This window comes from Macaca fascicularis, chromosome 10, assembly GCF_037993035.2.
Source record: "Macaca fascicularis isolate 582-1 chromosome 10, T2T-MFA8v1.1".
Taxonomy (NCBI): Eukaryota; Metazoa; Chordata; class Mammalia; order Primates; family Cercopithecidae; genus Macaca; species Macaca fascicularis.
Window position 1 is genome coordinate 8,701,104 of NC_088384.1, and position 17,340 is coordinate 8,718,443.

The window sequence follows — 17,340 nt, forward strand, 5'->3', positions numbered from 1 at the left end:
TGTTGTTAGGGACAGCAAAGCTTAGACTCGAATGGAGCCCGTGACTACCCCCATAGTAGAAAGAATTGCAATAAATAGGTGGCCCCAGCCCTGCTATCGCTCACCCACCCCAGGGGGCCAACACGACCATGATCCCACCAACTAACAAAACCACCTGGTCATCAAACTGGTGGCCCTGTCCCCAAGATGAGGGGTGAGGGGAGGCCATTGACCTCGAGGCACATCCCCACCAGATGAATGTGCCCACTTCAGCCACATCTTCAGAATTTCACACATTTTCTAGCTGCCCCTCGATACTCTTGAGATAGGCCACACCTGCTTTTAACATTTCCTGCCTTGCAAAACCCCTTCTTGGGACAATCTGGGAGGGAGCAGCTATGTGAGGGGGATGGAGTGTGCTGAAGGACAAGGGAAGGAGGACTTTTTTTGAATGCCTTCTTCCTGCAGCCCATCATTTACATATCAGAACACTGTGAAGGAGAGAGTGTCCTCATCTAATAAAGGACAGTGAGGCTCCAAGAGAGCTGCAGGATTCAGCCCCAGCCCCACCTTTTCTGTGGGAGGCTTGAGGGTAGCCAGGCACAGCCCTTCCCCACAGGGAAAAGAGGACATGGGCGTTTGGCACACTCAAGACCACACACACCAAGCTCTGGGGAGACTGCCCTTTGCCGGCATCTACCTCTCTGGGCCTTGCTGCAGCTGAGAGACCGGGCAGATGGCAGGAGTGTGATTTACCTTGCAGGAGTGGAGGGACTGGAACTTGAACTTGAAGTCTGTCGGAAGCCAGAGCTCCTGTTTTTTCTTTGCATTGGAATCTGGGGAGGCCTGAGACACTCCAGGGGTGGGGTGAGCCAAGGGCCGAATGGAAATGAACCTTTGTCTTGTGCCTGGATTTTCCTTTAGACCAAAGATAAGTATGAGAAGTCCCTGAAGGAGCTCGACCAGGGCACGCCCCAGTACATGGAGAACATGGAGCAGGTGTTTGAGCAGTGCCAGCAGTTCGAGGAGAAACGCCTGCGCTTCTTCCGGGAGGTTCTGCTGGAGGTTCAGAAGCACCTAGACCTGTCCAATGTGACTGGGTAAGTTTCCTTTGAGCTAAAACACACATGTCGTTGAAGTCAACGGAAAGTGCTTTTAAAGCAAACTCAGATGCTGCTCCCAGGTTTGGGATGGCGCGTTTGTCAGGAGGTCTCCTCACCACCCTCAGGGCCTCCTGCTTCTCTGTAATCTGCGTGGCAGGGAGGGCCCCTCTGCTGAGCGTTTCTGCAGCTGCAGGCATGGCTGGCTGGACCTGTGGAAGGCCTGGCTGACCCAGCCAATTGCTGGCCCAAGCAGATAAGGCCAGGCCCACTCTGCCAGCTCCACGTACGGGTCTGGGCAGGAAGGGAGATTGCCCTTTCTGGGGCCACAGCTAGGACCAATGCAGCTGACTTTGCTTTGCTTTGCTTTGCTTTTCCTTTTCTTTCCTCCCCCTCTCCCCCTCTCCCCCTCTCCCCCCTCCCTCTCCCTCTCCCTCTCTCCCCTCTCCCCTCTCCCCTCTCCCCTCTCCTCTCCCTCTCTCCCTCTCTCCCTCTCTCCCTCTCTCCTCTCTCTCCCTCTCTCCCTCTCCCTCTCCCTCTCCCTCTCTCCCTCTCTCCCTCTCTCCCTCTCTCCTCTCCCTCTCCCTCTCTCCCTCTCTCCCTCTCTCCCTCTCCCTCTCTCCCTCTCTCCCTCTCTCCCTCTCCCTCTCTCCTCTCCCTCTCTCCTCTCCCTCTCTCCTCTCCCTCTCTCCTCTCCCTCTCTCCTCTCCCTCTCTCCTCTCCCTCTCTCCTCTCCCTCTCTCTCTCTCCTCTCCCTCTCTCCTCTCCCTCTCCCTCTCCCTCTCTCTCTCTCCTCTCCCTCTCTCTCTCTCCTCTCCCTCTCTCCTCTCCCTCTCCCTCTCTCCTCTCCTCTCTTTTCTGACAGAGTCTTGCTCTGTCGCCAGGCTTGTGTGCAGTGGCGTGATCTCCGTTCACTGCAGCCTCCTCTGCCTTCCGGGTTCAAGCGATTCTCCTGCCTCAGCCTCCCGAGTAGCTGGGATTACAGGCGTGAGCCACCGTGCCCAGCCGCAGCTGGCATATCTAAGATCCACTAGGGGTGAATCTGGCATTTCTGGGCTGGTTGTGCCTGGGACAGTCTTTCTTTGAGGCCCTTTGTGATCAGCTGACTGCTTAGTGGCTCTCAGCCCCCGGGACAGCACATACCCTCTGAGACATGGTTCTGAATTGTGACATGGAAGCTGTGCTGTTTGTTCTGAATTGTGACATGGAAGCTGTGCTGTTTGTTCTGAATTGTGACATGGAAGCTGTGCTGTTTGTTCTGCGCTTTCCTCATCTGTGCTTCTGTGATGCCTTCACCAGGGCAGAGGTCCCGGCTAACTCAAGGGCATGGACTACTGTCATCCATCTAGCAGAACCATGTAGGGACGCATCACAAAAACACATTCCTTTTGTCTCCCTCTGTATAAAAATCATCAAAGGCAAGTTATTGCACCACTGTTGCTCTGCCACCATTCCATTTTTATGACAGTTTTGTAAAGTGGGTGGCACTGACCCCATCTTATCGATGAGGAAGCTGAGGCTGGGTGAGATTAAATGACTTGCCCGAGGCAGCTCTGCTGGCAGGAGCAGGGTGGGGCTGGCCTGTGTCGGCCTCTTCTGCATGTGGAGTGACTTCCATCATGCGGAGGCTTGTCTGTCTCTGTGTCTGGATTTCCCCCTTTTAATACAGGCACCAGTCATATGGATTCGGGCTCCTGCTAGTGACCTCCTTTTACCTTGATTACCTCTATAAAGACCTTATTTCCAAATAAGGCCACATTCCGAGGCACTGGGGTTTGGACTCCAGCATGTCTCCTATGAAGGACACAACTCAACCCTTGATGGAGGGAATCATGTCCACTCAACAGAGGAGGAAACCGAAGCCCAGAGAAAGCACATGACTCACCAGCCATAATGATTATAAGTGAAAATATCAGGTCCAGCGGTGATCCATACTCTTCCCCCACAGGGCAGCTTCCTAGGAAGGTGAGCCGGCGATGGCTGCCAGGCGGAAGGCGGCCCCCACCCCATCTTGGTGGGTGTGTTCAGCACTGGGTCATCTTCACACTCTGCATTTGCACATCTGGGTATAAAGCCTTTCTGACAGATGAGGAAGGAGGGTTACTTTCTAACACCCTCCAGTTTTCTCTTCCTCAACTCTGGGCCTGGTTAAATGGGAGCACACAGAGTGGTGGCCCACGCAGCCCACCTGCTGGTGCCTTTTGCATATGTGACACAGAGCAGGGCTCATTCATTGCTACCTGCTTTGCTGGTTTGATTTAAAGCTCATTTGTTAGAAGCCATCTGTGCACGTGGCGGCCCGTGATATTCCACCCGAGCCAAGGGAGGAGTGTTCTGGCTCTGTCTGTGAAACCACCTCACGGGGCAGAGACCATGGGACCTGCTCTGGCTGGCACTGGGCTGGGACAAATGGTAGCTGGCCCCTGCCTTCTAAAAGAGCCATGTTTCCCTCTGATTTAGCTACAAAGCCGTTTACCATGACCTGGAGCAGAGCATCAGAGCAGCTGATGCGGTGGAGGACCTGAGGTGGTTCCGAGCCAATCACGGGCCAGGCATGGCCATGAACTGGCCACAGTTTGAGGTAAGAGGAGGGTGTGCCCATGACCTCGTTGGCCTGGAAGAGGACCTGGGCCCACAGAGTTGGTAGATGATGTCCTCGTTCTCATTCCAGACTCTATGTTGGTGTTTGCCCTGTTTATCAGGCAGTCTTTAGGCATAGCTATAGTACAGACCAAGTTCTGGCATGGAGGCCTGGGGGGCTGCAGGCATTAACAAAGGCCTTCTGAACCTCTTGGGAAGTTGCAGTTATGTCCTCTCTAGTTGGCAATGTTTGACTGTCACTCTTTGGCCACTGGCATTCCCTTCCTTCCTAGTCAGTCCCTGGAGCCGCAGGCACACAGGACCTCAGGTCCCTGATTCACCCTGTGGAATGGCCGGGAAGGGAGCAGCCGCAGTGCCCCCCTCACAGTGGGCCAGGGGAGGGGAGGTGGTCTCAGTGGGCAGCCCTCCTTACCCTTCCAACAAAGGACTTTTCCCTACTCCAGGCAGTAAATTCAGTGAATCCTGATTCAAAATGAACGTTCTTTTCCCATCATGTGGGTCTGAGCCTTTCATTATCTTTACATTCGAAATGCAAGGACTTGGGGATCTCAGGACTCACCCAGGCCTAGGATTGGTCACCAGGCCCCACCTGGCACCCTGAAGGCAGTGGGTGAAGGTCCTGCTGCCCCTAAGGCTGAAGCACGTGGCGTCAGCTGCCCCAGCGGGGATGCTGAGGGCGACTACCTCTGCCGTGGGCATGGACCTCGTGGCTTCCCCGACTCAGCAGTGGCCAGAGCCCGGGCTGCATTCAGATTCTGCTCACCTCTGACCAACTGTGGGAAGCTGAGCAAACTATTCACCCTTTTTGTGACTCGGTTTTCCCACGTGTGGAATGGGAATGACAAGAGCACCCATCTCCTGTCGGGGGCTGTTGGGGAACATGGTGACTTTGTCCATGCAGGGCTGTTGACCCAGGCCCACCCCCCAGAAGCCTCCTGGGGCCTCGTAGCCTGCAGTTTTGTCAGTCCTTACTCCTGCATTTCTTTTGTGGCCCTTAACAGGAAGGTTTCTCCAAATGACAGCATGGGCCCTGCCGCCGAGCACTCCCCTGTGCCAGCCCAGGACTTGCTCCCAGGAGGAGGCTGCAGAGCAGCTGTGCCCCTTCCACAGAGGCACTGGGAGAGCATGGAGGGCCAGAGCCTTCCCGAGTGGAAGTGGCCCTAGAGGGGACAGCACAAAGCCCAGCCTCTCCTCTGGAGCCACACACCAGGAAGCCTTGGCTGATGTGTTTTGTGCACAGCTGGGGTTTCACACACAGCGAGGTTTTGCTGCTCCCGGAGTGGCACAGGAAACCACCTGTGAAACTCACTTGGGTACCTTAGAGGTGCCCATTATATCCAGAGAAGGGCACAGTGGGGAGGACTATTTGACAGTCTGTCTCCTGGAGGGTGTCCCAGCCAGAGCCCAGGGGGCCCTTCTCTCTATGGGTCCATGGGCTGGGAACCAGCCCCTGTGCGTTCCTTGTGCGCACATTTGCAGCTGTTACAGGACCATGCCTGACTTTCTCTAATGCAGTTCTTTGTTTTATTTTTCATGCCACAAGGATGAAGTAAGTGTCTGCGTTCGGCTAACTCATAGAGTGCCATACGCCGTGCAGGGTGTCTGTGGCCCGCATGGGTGTGTGTGCTGCCCCTGCCAGGCTCCTAGCAGTTCAGCTGAGGCTGCCCTGCTGTCAGGGGTATTGAAAGCCAGCCCTTCCCTTCAGCACCAGCTTGGTATTGATCCCATTGGCCTTTGGAAGCTGCCTGATCAGGATGAATTTATATTCAGAGGTCACTGTGGAGAACTCTAAGGTTCTGATTGAGTTCTCAGTCAACCTGTTCCAGTCAGAAAATAATTAATAGACAAAAAGGTGACCCAGATTTAGGATCAGGGGCCCAGGTCTGCCACCCCCTCTGCGTGGGCAAGTCACGTTGCCTTTCAGGGCCTCAGTTTCCTCATCTGACAAATGGACAGGTTAGACAGGATGCTTCTGAGTTGGCTTCCAACCTAAAAGTTCTGGCCGGGCGCGGTGGCTCAAGCCTGTAATCCCAGCACTTTGGGAGGCCGAGACAGGCGGATCACGAGGTCAGGAGATCGAGACCATCCTGGCTAACAAGGTGAAACCCCGTCTCTACTAAAAAATACAAAAAACTAGCCGGGCGAGGTGGTGGGTGTCTGTAGTCTCAGCTACTCGGGAGGCTGAGGCAGGAGAATGGCGTGAACCCGGGAGGCGGAGCTTGCAGTGAGCTGAGATCTGGCCACTGCACTCTAGCCTGGGCGACAGAGCGAGACTCCGTCTCAAAAAATAAAATAAAATAAAAAATAAAAGTTCTGTAAGTACGTGTGAGCAGAGCTGTGGACTCAGCCACACCAAGTTTTAATCAAAGTTGTCTGGTAACCGGTGGAGATGTGGGTGAAGGAGAGCTCATTAAACATCTGCAGGCATGCACAGACTCTTCTAGAAAATCAAGACACAGTCTCCATTCATGGTTTTGTCCTAGTCCATTTTCCGTGCAGCTGGTGAAGCCCGTTCGCTGCCCGGGAACTCATGAGGCTTCCGGGAGGAGCGTGCTGTGCTTCGTTAGCCCCAGCATGAGCTCAGGTCCCAGAGGAAAATCCCAGGGCAGCAAAACACAGGGGAGAGCCCTGCTCCTTGGAGACTGTGAGTCTGCTTGCCTGCCCCTTCTGTCAGGTGGTAGCCACCTAGCCCTGGTTTTATTTGCAGTCCAGGGCCCATTTTTCCACATGGCAGGCTTGCTCAGGTCTCCGAAGCCAGCTGTCTTGACCCTGTGGCCCAGGGACAATTTAGGGCATCGATGCAAAGGATCTTCAGCACTTCAGGACAAGTGCCTCAGAGGCTGGCTCATGTCTACTTTAGGAGGCTCAGCACGACATCTGGGGAGGCCACAGGGGCCCATGCTGGCCTGAGGGGGATGGGGCTGAGAACCTTGGTGGGCAGGGTCAGGATCAGGAGGCCCAGGACCTTGCCCTGGTCCTCACCACCCCCACTGGTCCTCTAGGAGGGGGCAGCATGGCCTGGGGGTGGTGGTAGAAGTGCCCCTGCTTTGAACAGTGAGGAGGGGCTCGGGTCGTTTGGAGTCATAAGTGGGGCGTGGGGAGCCCGAGGTCTTCCGGGAAGCCAGTGAGAGCAGGGGCCCCGAGTCTACACATCAGATGCACGGAGCGGACTGCAGGCTCGCTGGGTAGGAATGGAGGACAGACGTGGCTTCCCGCAAGTGAACCTTCGGTTTCTCTCCCTCGGCACCTGTTACCCAGGAGTGGTCCGCAGACCTGAATCGAACCCTCAGCCGGAGAGAGAAGAAGAAGGCCACTGACGGTGTCACTCTGACGGGCATCAACCAGACAGGCGACCAGTCTCTGCCGAATAAGCCCAGCAGGTGAGTGGGTGCCACCTCCATCCAAAAGAGGCCGTTCCATGGAGGGGGGCCCCCGGGCAATCTGCATGGTCCAGGAGAGCCCCAGCCTGGACACCTGGGAGGTTCCTGGGCTCCCGAGCTCTGTGGACCATGACCCAGCCTGGACACCTGGGAGGTTCCTGGGCTCCCGAGCTCTGTGGGCCATGACCCAGCCTGGACACCTGGGAGGTTCCTGGGCTCCCGAGCTCTGTGGGCCGTGGCCTGGGGCATCTCCGGGGAGGGTCATCTTCCTGCCTGGTGCCAGAGCTGCTGACAGATCCAGAGAGGGAGCCTTGGCCCTGAGCTTCAGACCCGAGTGGGTAGGAGCTGATGACAGGGCTGGCATTCATGTCTCCAGGGATAGCACCGCCCTGCCTGGACACTGGTGGAGGTGCCACCCTGGTTCCCTTGGGCAGCCGAGGTCCTGCTGAGTTTCGTGCTCACTCTGTATTACGTGCAGGTGCCAGTCAAGGGAGGGACAGGAGAGGACTGCCAGACATCTCCCTTCCAAATTACCTCTTTGCTAGGAGCATTAGTTATTTCTGACTTAGTCACTGGCTGAAAACGAGAGATATAAGGGTGGCACTGTGGTCATTAGAACCTTCTGGAAAGTGTGTGCTAGAGGAGGTCTTCCTACAGGACCTGCCCAGAGGCCTCCATGTCACAGTCAGTAATAGTCATTTCATACTGGGGCTTCCTAAGAAGGCTCAGCGCAGGTTCCCATGGCCTTCCTGCAGCCCCAGGCACTGAAGCCCCCAGCCAGGCTTCCCAGCAGGTGTGGCTGTCATCATTCTGCTGCTGTGCACACTGTCTGGGCGGGTGGGCTCGGCGGTAAGTGCCTGTCCCAGGGATCAGGCCAGCACCTGTAATGCTTGGGGGTGGGAATGGGAAAGAAGAAACACTGCCTCAGAGGAGACGCTGGGGACCGTGGGCTGGCCAGGGCTGCTGCACAATTCAGCCGCCCCCACCAGTGCCCTCTCACAACAGTCCGCTAGAGAAAGGTGCCAAGGAGGGAGGAGGGCCGGTGAGCTCAGACGTGTGGCCTGGATATTGGCCTCCAGCAGGCCTAGGTCCAGTACCCCTTGCCAGGCTGAAGCGGATGAGGCAGTTACTGGCCACTCAGGATCACTCTGGTGGCATTGGAGACATGTCCTCGCCTCCCTTCCTTGGTTCTGGAGTGGTGGGTGCTCAGGCTGAGCCGTCCGTCCAGTGCTTTGGGGGCCTGTGCCCTGAGGCCCTGGTCTTGGAAGTAGAAGGTGCTGCTGGCCAGGGTAGCCCGGTCCATAGGATCAGTTCCTTGGTGGGGCTCCACGGCCCTTGGTGCCTGTCTGATTGCTTGACGGTCTCCCTGTGGTCTTCGTAGTGCGTAACTTAGCTCCCGGCTCCCAGCCCTCAGGCAGAGCTTGGCCCAGATCTCTCTGGCTCCCACACTGGGCCTGGCACACAGTAGGCAATTGCATGACTGGATTTTCCCTCTGGAGCACCAAAGGAATCCTTCTTTATGCCTAGAAAAGACTGTGCAGCAGGCCCTGGCCCTGATTTTGGAAGCTCCAGCCCCACAGAGCAGAAGAGTGAGCCTTGAACCCCTTACTAGTCAGGAGGAGGCCGTGTGGTCTGAAGAGCTCAGAGGCCTCTCCCACTCATCCATGAGAGCCGGCCCCTCCCAAATTATCACTCTCAGAGGAGACCCCAAGGGGCTCTTTGACCTCCCCCCAGCTCACGGTGGTAGGAGCCAGGACAGGGGAGAAGCCCTGAACATGGAAACCACTTTTGCTCCAACTGTGGCTTGTCACCCACCACCCCAGGGCCCCTGCTCTGGACGGACTGTCTCCAGGTGCAAGGAAGGAAAAGGGAAACTAAGTCCTCTCCTAGGCTCCTGGACCATGTTTCACAGCTGAAGTATTATTGCCCGTATTCTGCCACAGTAACCTTTCTGTTGAAACACCATGGTCCCCTCCAGTCACAGGAGGAGCTGATCTGTCCCTTGAGATCTTGCAGCTAAGAATTGCCAGGACCCTCATGGGCCCCTGCAGAGCTGGGATCCCCTGAAAGCTCTCTCTCTCCATAGCACCCTTAATGTCCCGAGCAACCCCGCCCAGTCTGCGCAGTCACAGTCCAGCTACAACCCCTTCGAGGATGAGGACGACACGGGCAGCACCGTCAGTGAGAAGGAGGACACTAAGGCCAAAAAGTTGGTGAACAAACGCTTCCTCTGGTCCCACCTCGCTCGCTCTGTCTCTCTCCCTCTGTCTCTCTGTCCAGGGGTCTCACCCCTGAGCACTCAGCAATGCACGAAGCTCTGCAGGAAGTGGGCACCTGGCGTGCTGCACCCAGGCCTACCGCCTGCTGGTGCACAGGCTCTCTGGCACCCCCATTCCTCGGGGAGGGCACAGCTAACAATCTTCAGTTGCTTTTTTTCTGTCCTCTGTTAACCCTTCAAGGCCCCAGCAGCACCATGACAGGAAAACAAAAAAGCACGCAGTCTGTGCTGGGGACTAGAGAGCGAGGCCCCAGGTTGGCCTCTGCTGTGGGCATCTCCAGCCGCCTGCCCCTGGAAAGCCTGTTGGTGGCTCAGGATGAGTGTGGATGGCATGAACTCGCACTAGCACTGGCTCTACCTGTGCTCCTTCGGAAGGAGCCCTCAGCCCTGAGCCCCAAGGCTCCAGTGCCCTCCCCTTGCAGGGGCGGGGGCCTCACACCCTCTGCCAGCCCTGTGCTGACAGCCCTGTGGCCTCCCCTTTCTTGCAGTGTCAGCAGCTACGAGAAGACCCAGAGCTATCCCACCGACTGGTCAGACGATGAGTCTAACAACCCCTTCTCCTCCACGGATGCCAATGGGGACTCGAATCCATTTGACGACGACGCCACCTCGGGGACGGAAGTGCGAGTCCGGGCCCTGTATGACTACGAGGGGCAGGAGCACGATGAGCTGAGCTTCAAGGCTGGTAGGTGGGCTCCCCCGGCATCCAGGGGAGGAGGGCTTCCCACCTGCAGGTGGGGGGCTCTTTTTTGTTTTTTAAGTCTGGAAAAGTTCTTGCTAGTTTCACTTGTGAGTCACTGCAGGCCCTTCCCCAGTGCCCTGGCTTCATTGTCAAAAGCAGCCAATTGGCTGGATGCTGTGGCTCATATCTGTAGTACGAGAGCTTTGGGAGGCCGAGGTGGAAGGATCGCTTGAGCCCAGGAGTTTGAGACCAGCCTGGGCAACATGGCGAAACCTGTCTCTACAAAAAATACGAAAAATTAGACCAGGCATGGTGACACGTGCCTGTAATCCCAGCACTTTGGGAGGCCGAGGCAGGCAGATCACTTGAGGTCAGGAGTTCAAGACTAGCCTAACCAACATGGTGAAACCCTGTCTCTACTAAAAATACAAAAATGAGCCAGGTGTGTGGCAGACACCTGTAATCACAGCTACGCAGGAGGCTGAGGCAGGAGAATCACGTGAACCTGGAAGGCGGAGGTTGCAGTGAGCTGAGATCGCACCACTGCACCCCAGCGTGGGTGACAGAGCAAAACTTTGTCTCAAAAAAAAAGAAAAAATTAGCTGGGCTGATTTTAGTGGCACGTGCCTGTAGTCCCAACCATGTGGGAGGCTGAGGTGGGAGAATCACCTGAGCCCAGTAGATTGAGGTTGCAATGAACCATGATTGTACCACTATACTCCAACGTGGGCAACAGAGCAAGACCCTGTCTCAAATAAATAAACAAACCAAAGTAGCAGATTAGCTGGGTGTGGTGATGCATACCTATAGTCCCAGCTGCTTGGGAGGCTAAGGCAGGAGGATCACTGAAACCCAAGAGGATGCAGTGAGCCATGTTCATACCACTGTACTCTAGCCTAGAAGAGAGAACAAGACCCCATCTCTTAAAAAAAAAAAAAAAAAAAAAAAAAAAAAAAAAAAAACAGGTAGGCCGGGCACAGTGGCTCACGCCTGTAATCCCAGCACTTTGGGAGGCTGAGGTGGGCAGATCATGAGGTCAAGAGATCAAGACTATCCTGGCTAACAGGGTGAAACCCTGTCTACTAAAAGTACAAAAAATTAGCAGGGCATAGTGGCGGCTGCCTGTAGTCCCAGCTACTTGGGAGGCTGAGGCAGGAGAATCACTTGAACCTGGGAGGTGGAGCTTATGGTTAGCTGAGATTGTGCCATTGCGCTCCAGCTTGGGTGACAGAGCGAGACTCGGTCTCAAAAAAAAAAAAGAAAAAAAATAGTAGCAGATGCCCAATGCCAAGACTCAGAAATAGTGAGGTGCCCCCAAGCCAGTGCCTGGACGCCTCCCCTCGCTGGGCCAAGGCTGTGAACTGCAAGGCACTGGCTAGTCACGCAGAAGGGCATCTGGAGAAGCTGTTGGCCAGGACCACCAGGTTCCCCCATGTGTACTCTGGGAGCTGCTTGCCCTGTAGGTCCCTGAGGGAAGCCTTTCTCCAGGGGTCCCCAACTGCCAGAGAAGCCCTTAGGAAAGCCACAGCTTTGCCCAGACCCTGGAGTAGCACTTGGCATGCCTCTGGACCAGGTAGGGCCTTGTCTCAGGTAGCAACTTGTGTGTGTGCACATCTACCTGCCCCCACCTACCATGCACATACCAACCCACACACATTCCTGTGTTGCCAGGAGCAGGAACCATAGTTTTATAAAACAGCCTGGATCCTGATTATGTGTGCTCTACCTGTGAAGACTTGCTGTCCAATGTCTTATTCTTCTTTGAATGGTCTTCAATGATAATCTTTTTTTTTTATTCTTAATAGAGACATGGTCTCACTCCGTTAGCCAAGCTGGGGTACAGTCATGCAGTCCTAGCCCACACCTTTGTTGGCTCACACCTGTAATCCCAGCTACTGGGGAGACTGAGACAAGAGAATCATTTGAACCTGGGCGGTGGAGGTTGCAGTGAGCCAAGATCATGCCACTGCACTCCAGCCTGGGTGATGGAGTGACACTCTGTCTCAAAAAAAAAAAGGAAAATTGCTATCTTAGTAGCACCTAAGGAAGATGGAGTGGCCTAGGGCCAAAGCAGACTCAACAGCAACCCAGATTCTTCCCTCTCTCTTGCCCTCTTTGTGAAGCTCCCCTAGAAGCAGCATCTACCACTCCAAGAGGGAAACTGGGCCAGAACTCAACCCACATAGGCTGAGGTGTGCCCCTGCCCTTAGGCTACACTTGTGGGAAAGGCTGCCTTACCACCAGCACCCCAATCCCCCACTCAGCAGGGAAGCCAGGGCCTGGGGGCTGTGCCCAATGGCCTAGCTTCTAACCAGCCTTCAGCCTCCTTCCCTCAGCACTCAAAATGCCCCCCTGCTGTCCCCAGACACTCATCCCCTGGGCTGGTTATCAGCTAGCTGCCTCTGCCCAGTTTGAGAAGTTGGGTTTTTTTGGTTTTGTTTTTTGGGATTTTTTTTTAATGTGCCTTTAAGCCATCTTCATCCAGTTTCTGATATCTTTGGTTGGGGTTGTTACCCCCGACTTTGTTGGTTTATTTGTTTATAATTTCTAACTCCTTTTCAATCCTACCTATTGGGTTTGACAGTAATTTTGTAGGTTTAAAATGTTTCTTCCAGATTCAAGTAAATTGTCAAAAGCAAACTGATTGAAATGAACCTTCTAATCACCAGTTCACATTTGCACAATGTGAAAGCTTTCCTGTTCGTTCTATTTTCTGTGTTATCCTGCTTTTTCACAATGCAAAATTAGCTCCCAACCGGTGTGGCTTGACTTACGTCTGTCTCTTGCGGTGCTCTGGCTGTTTGCCACATGGTAGTGTGGGGCTACAGGTCTCATCCTAGCCTCGGTAGCCTGGAGCCAGGCCTGTGAGCACAGCAGCCCATGAAGGCAGGACAAAAGAAACGCCAGGGGCCCAAGGCACAAAGCAGGGGAAGAGATGGTGGTTCATCACGGCTGCTGCCCTGTGGCCCCTGCGTCTGCTCCTAATGCCTCTGGGTCAGATCTTCAGGAGCACTGCTCTGGCAGAAGTGGCATGACAGTGGGAGGTTGAGCCAGTGCTTACGCGTGTCCCGCCCTCCCAGGGTTCTTTGGTGTCTTAACACTTAATCCTCACAGCACCCCCAGTCCACAGATGAGGGCCACAGGCCCAGGGAGTGGAGGCAGTTGGTCCAGGTCTCCCAGCCAGTGAGTGGTGGCTCTGGGATTTGAGCCCAGGCAGTCCGGGGAGCACTGAAAGCCCCAGGCGTTAGCTCCGCAGGCATCTTGACCAGCATTGCTGCCATACAAAATTCAAAGCATCAGGGAAATGCTAAACCAGGGGGAAAACTGCATCTAGTTCTGAAAAATGGACAAAAAGATGCCCAAGCGAGTTACAAAACTACAAACTTAACAATAAAGGCCAAACAGCACCGGGACTATTTCTTTCCCACCAATTGCTTGCTCCTGACAAGGTCCGAGCCAGCAGGCCCAACTGGCCTTCCCTGCAGTGAGTTACCAGCCAGAAGCACACGGGCCCTGCCCACCCCTGGGCTCTGAGCTGCTCTGCTTCCCTAACCTGGCAAATGCCAGACCTGGGGCCCCGCCCTAGTGCCACCTCCTCCTCACCATCCTAGTCTGCCTCCTTGAGACCAGTCTCCATCAGTTCCTCTCATCTCTGTATCTCCTCCTCTACCTGAGGCCTGGCCAGAAGTAGGAGGTCCTTCAGGCTGGAACAAGCAGAAGATAAATGGAACCACGTTAATACATTAGAGCCACAGGGAGATTCCAGAACAGTGCCAGGGGCTCCTATCTCAGGGTGTCAGGAAGGGTTGACACATGGCACCGTGCACAAGTCCTCAGCCAGATGCTGGGGATAGAATGACAGGTATGACTGTCAGACGTGGTCCCTTCCCCTCTCGCAGCCTGGAAGTTGCAGAGGAGAGGGATTAACAAAGGCGGAGAGACCCCAGAGACAGCTGCTGGGAGAAAGGCGGCCGGGGCCCTGGTAGGGAGGACAGAAGAGGCCCAGCGTGAGGGAGGGGCACAACCGAGGGAGAATTCCTGCCACCTGGCCAGGGTGGTGAGGAAGGCACAGCCCTATGGAGCTCGATGCTGCAGTCCCAGTGGGAGCCACTGTGGCAGCTGAGAGCTGCTTGCTCTAAATTACTGTGTGAGACTGTCATCTCTAGATCTGTCAGAGGCCCATGACCAAAGAGGCAACTTAAAATGCATTTAGTAGAGAAATGACCAGGCCCTCGGCCTTCCCGCCACAGAATGCCTGGCCTTCCACTCTCTGTGGGCCCGAAGCTCGTGAATGCGGCTCTCTAGCCCACCATCGGTGTCACACCCTCTCATGGAGACGGCTCCCTCTTTGTCTTACAGGGGACGAGCTGACCAAGATGGAGGACGAGGATGAGCAGGGCTGGTGCAAGGGACGATTGGACAACGGGCAAGTTGGCCTATACCCGGCAAATTATGTGGAGGCGATCCAGTGATGAGCCAGGGGTCAGGCCAGCGGGGGACGGAGGCGGCGGGCCCAGGAGCTTCAGCCAGCCATGTGGGCATCCACTCCTTTTCCTGCAAGAGATGATGGTTCCATTGCTCTTGGCTTCATGGTGTCCCTGGAAGGCAGATGAGCTGGTCATTTCGCCTGGGTCTCGGCACCTTTCCGAGTGCAGCTGGAGGGATCTGAGCGCAGGAAGACGCAGAACAACAGAAATAGCTGCCCCTCCCCGCCCACTGTGCCTATTGGCCTATCATGGATCTCTATGTTCTTGACTTTGTCTCTCCTTTCCGAGTCAATGGTGGGTTACACTGATCTTGTTCCACTGATTACTCTCTCTGACGACTCCATCACCTGCAACTTAAATGAACAAGCTTACATCCTATTTTCTGAGTGAAGATTTTGAGGTTTTTAATTTAAAGGCTATGTACAGTTATACTTTTTTATACACCTGTTCATTTCTACTTAAATTATGGCACAGATTGATGCACACCAGTCTTGAGGAAGCGATCTCCCTATTCCCATGCCCTGTTAGCCATGCCATGTGTAGGCTTAGCCTCAGGTGGCAGATGATGTTTGAGGAAACAGATTGTAGCAGGAAGATGGAACCGGGTTATGGTCGGGTTTCTGTTGGGAATGCTAATGCTCTTTGTGCTTTTGGGCATCTGAATGGAAGCTTTAGATAGAACCTTCGGTAGAACTCCCCCAAATCGCCATATTTAAAAATTATTTTCACTCTATTCTTGCTTAAAACTATACTCTTTTGCAAATTAACAATTTTATCAGTGATTCAGAGTTAAAAAGAAGACTAACTTTTCAAGCAAATGCATCTGTAGATAAAGATGCTTTATATTAGACTGTCATGTCTCAGTGTATATCTGTATATATTATTTGATATTCAGAGAATCTAAAGCACTCATCTACTGTTTTAATGAGATTTAACAGTGAGTTTCGTTTGTAAACTGCTTGAAGTCTGTGGCGTTCGGGCACAGGTCTGGCTGGCCAGCTGGGTCTCCTCCTGGGCTCAGTGGGCCTGGGGCCTCTCCGACGTGGTGCCTGCTGGAGGGAGGCTTGTCATCACCGGCTGACTGCTGGTCCGGCTTCTGACTGGCCTTTGTCCTGGTTCCGTAGCAGAACACTGTAAAAGTGCCCGCGACTTTGCAGTAGTTGCAGATTTCAGTCGTCCTATTACTTGTGTGCAAACAAAAGCTGGGTCTTACCCACCGCACAAGTCTCTCCGGCTGCCCAGAGTCGCCAGGGAGCAGGTGCTGCAGCCAGAGCTACACTGTGGTCACATGGGGCGGCCGGGGGTGGGGGAGAACCTGTATTTTATGTAACTCAGCAGTGCCCACCGCCATCACGAGCTATGCATTTACTGTTCCCAGTGAGCAGATGTCTTGCTTGGAAAGTGGACCTGTGTCTGTGTCTGTCGCGAGAACTTACCAGCAGAAATCCTCATTTCTGTGCTACAGATTTACCAAAAATTGTCGTCTTTTCAGTTGAAGAGTTCCTTTAAATGTATAGTATTTTAGGAAAAAATCAATAAACATTTGATCTCGTGCATCTGGAAGTCCCTTTGCCATCATCTGTCTTCACGCCCACTTCACTTGGTGGGGGTGGCCTCCCTGGGGCTTACTAGCTTTGGAGCTGGGCAAGATCCAGGGCACAGGACCCCTGCCCAAAAGGCCATGGCCCACTGCCCCTGCCAAACTAGAGGTTGGGGATTTGAGGCACATGAGCCCTTTGGGGTTCCCTTCTCCCCGAGACCTGCTGCTGTTTGACCTGGGCTTCCCCACGGTGCAGGCATTGGCTGGCGCCTCTCTATTGCCCCAGCCCAAACAGCAGGACAAGACTGGTGTCACCCATAACTCTCCTCTGAGCACATTTTCCTGAGCACCTACCGTGTGCTGTCCACTTTTTACTTACATTATCTGCAAGTGCATCTCCAAACATCTCCATGGGGTATGGGCAAGTCTCCCCCATTTCCATTCTACAGCCAAGGAAACAGAGGCTCCAAGAGCCAGCCAGGGTTTTTTGAGGAGTCTCAGCCAGCCCAAGGCACTGAGCGAAATCCCTGAGGAACCCCTTCCCTCGCTGGAGAAACTGAGGGGGGAGGAGGCCTGGCTTGGCAGCCTCGGCTGGCTTGAAGATGGGAGAGAAGCAAGACATGAGGGCGGCTGTGGCCATGCTCACCAAGCCCTGGGAAGGCTGCCCAGAAAAGCACGCCAGCTGGGCATGGGGCCTCACAGAGCACCCGGAGTGAGGCAGGCAACTGCCCCTGCAGTGTGGCTTTGTCCCGGCTCAGCAAGGGTAGGGGACAGGTCCGTGTCACCCAGCCTCCTTGTCTGAGGGGTGGCAGGTCCCCTGCTCCTAGCTTCTGAGGAGCTGGAACCCTGCAGCCTGGGGCGGACGCCCAGCTTGGCCCACAGCCCCAGGCTGCAAACAGGCAGAACGGGGTTGGGAGGGGAGGTGGCGGGTCACAAGCAGGCTCCTGGTGCCCCTGGCCTCAGTCACTGCCCAAACACCGTGGCGAGACCGTGGCCCCCGCTGAGCTGGATGAAGCAACCTCCACTCTAAGGCCAGATCACACAGCCCCCCGATGAGGGATCTGGCAGGGCCTCTTAACTGCCCACCTCCCCTCTCCTACCCTGCCCTCAGAGGCCAGCTTGCAAACTTGACCTCATCTCTGGGCCTCAGTTTCCCCAAGTAGAAGTGATATTTTTCCAGTTGGAGAGTTAGAGCAAGAAGAAAAGGTGGCCTGGGCAACATAGTGAGACCCTGCCTCTACAAAAAGTTTAAAAATTGGTTGAGTGTGGTGGTGCATGCATCTAGTCCCAACT

The 17,340-nt window shown here is 54.8% G+C and overlaps 1 protein-coding gene across 16 annotated transcripts in view; it reads left to right on the forward strand.

Moving 5' to 3' along the window:
- PACSIN2 (protein kinase C and casein kinase substrate in neurons 2) overlaps positions 1-16,063 on the forward strand; it is a 144,885-nt gene extending 128,822 nt beyond the window's left edge. For 9 of the 16 annotated variants that reach the window (XM_074003593.1, XM_005567083.4, XM_065522037.1 and 6 more), the window contains 6 exons: positions 904-1,079; positions 3,540-3,660; positions 6,939-7,060; positions 9,147-9,269; positions 9,827-10,023; positions 14,380-16,063. In XM_074003593.1, coding sequence (XP_073859694.1) covers positions 904-1,079; positions 3,540-3,660; positions 6,939-7,060; positions 9,147-9,269; positions 9,827-10,023; positions 14,380-14,492 — 852 coding nt within the window. In that variant the 3' untranslated portion in view covers positions 14,493-16,063. The remainder of the gene's footprint in view (positions 1-903; positions 1,080-3,539; positions 3,661-6,938; positions 7,061-9,146; positions 9,270-9,826; positions 10,024-14,379) is intronic. The other 7 variants (XM_074003599.1, XM_065522041.1, XM_074003598.1 and 4 more) reach the window with 1 other exon arrangement.
- The last annotated feature ends 1,277 nt before the right edge of the window (positions 16,064-17,340 follow it).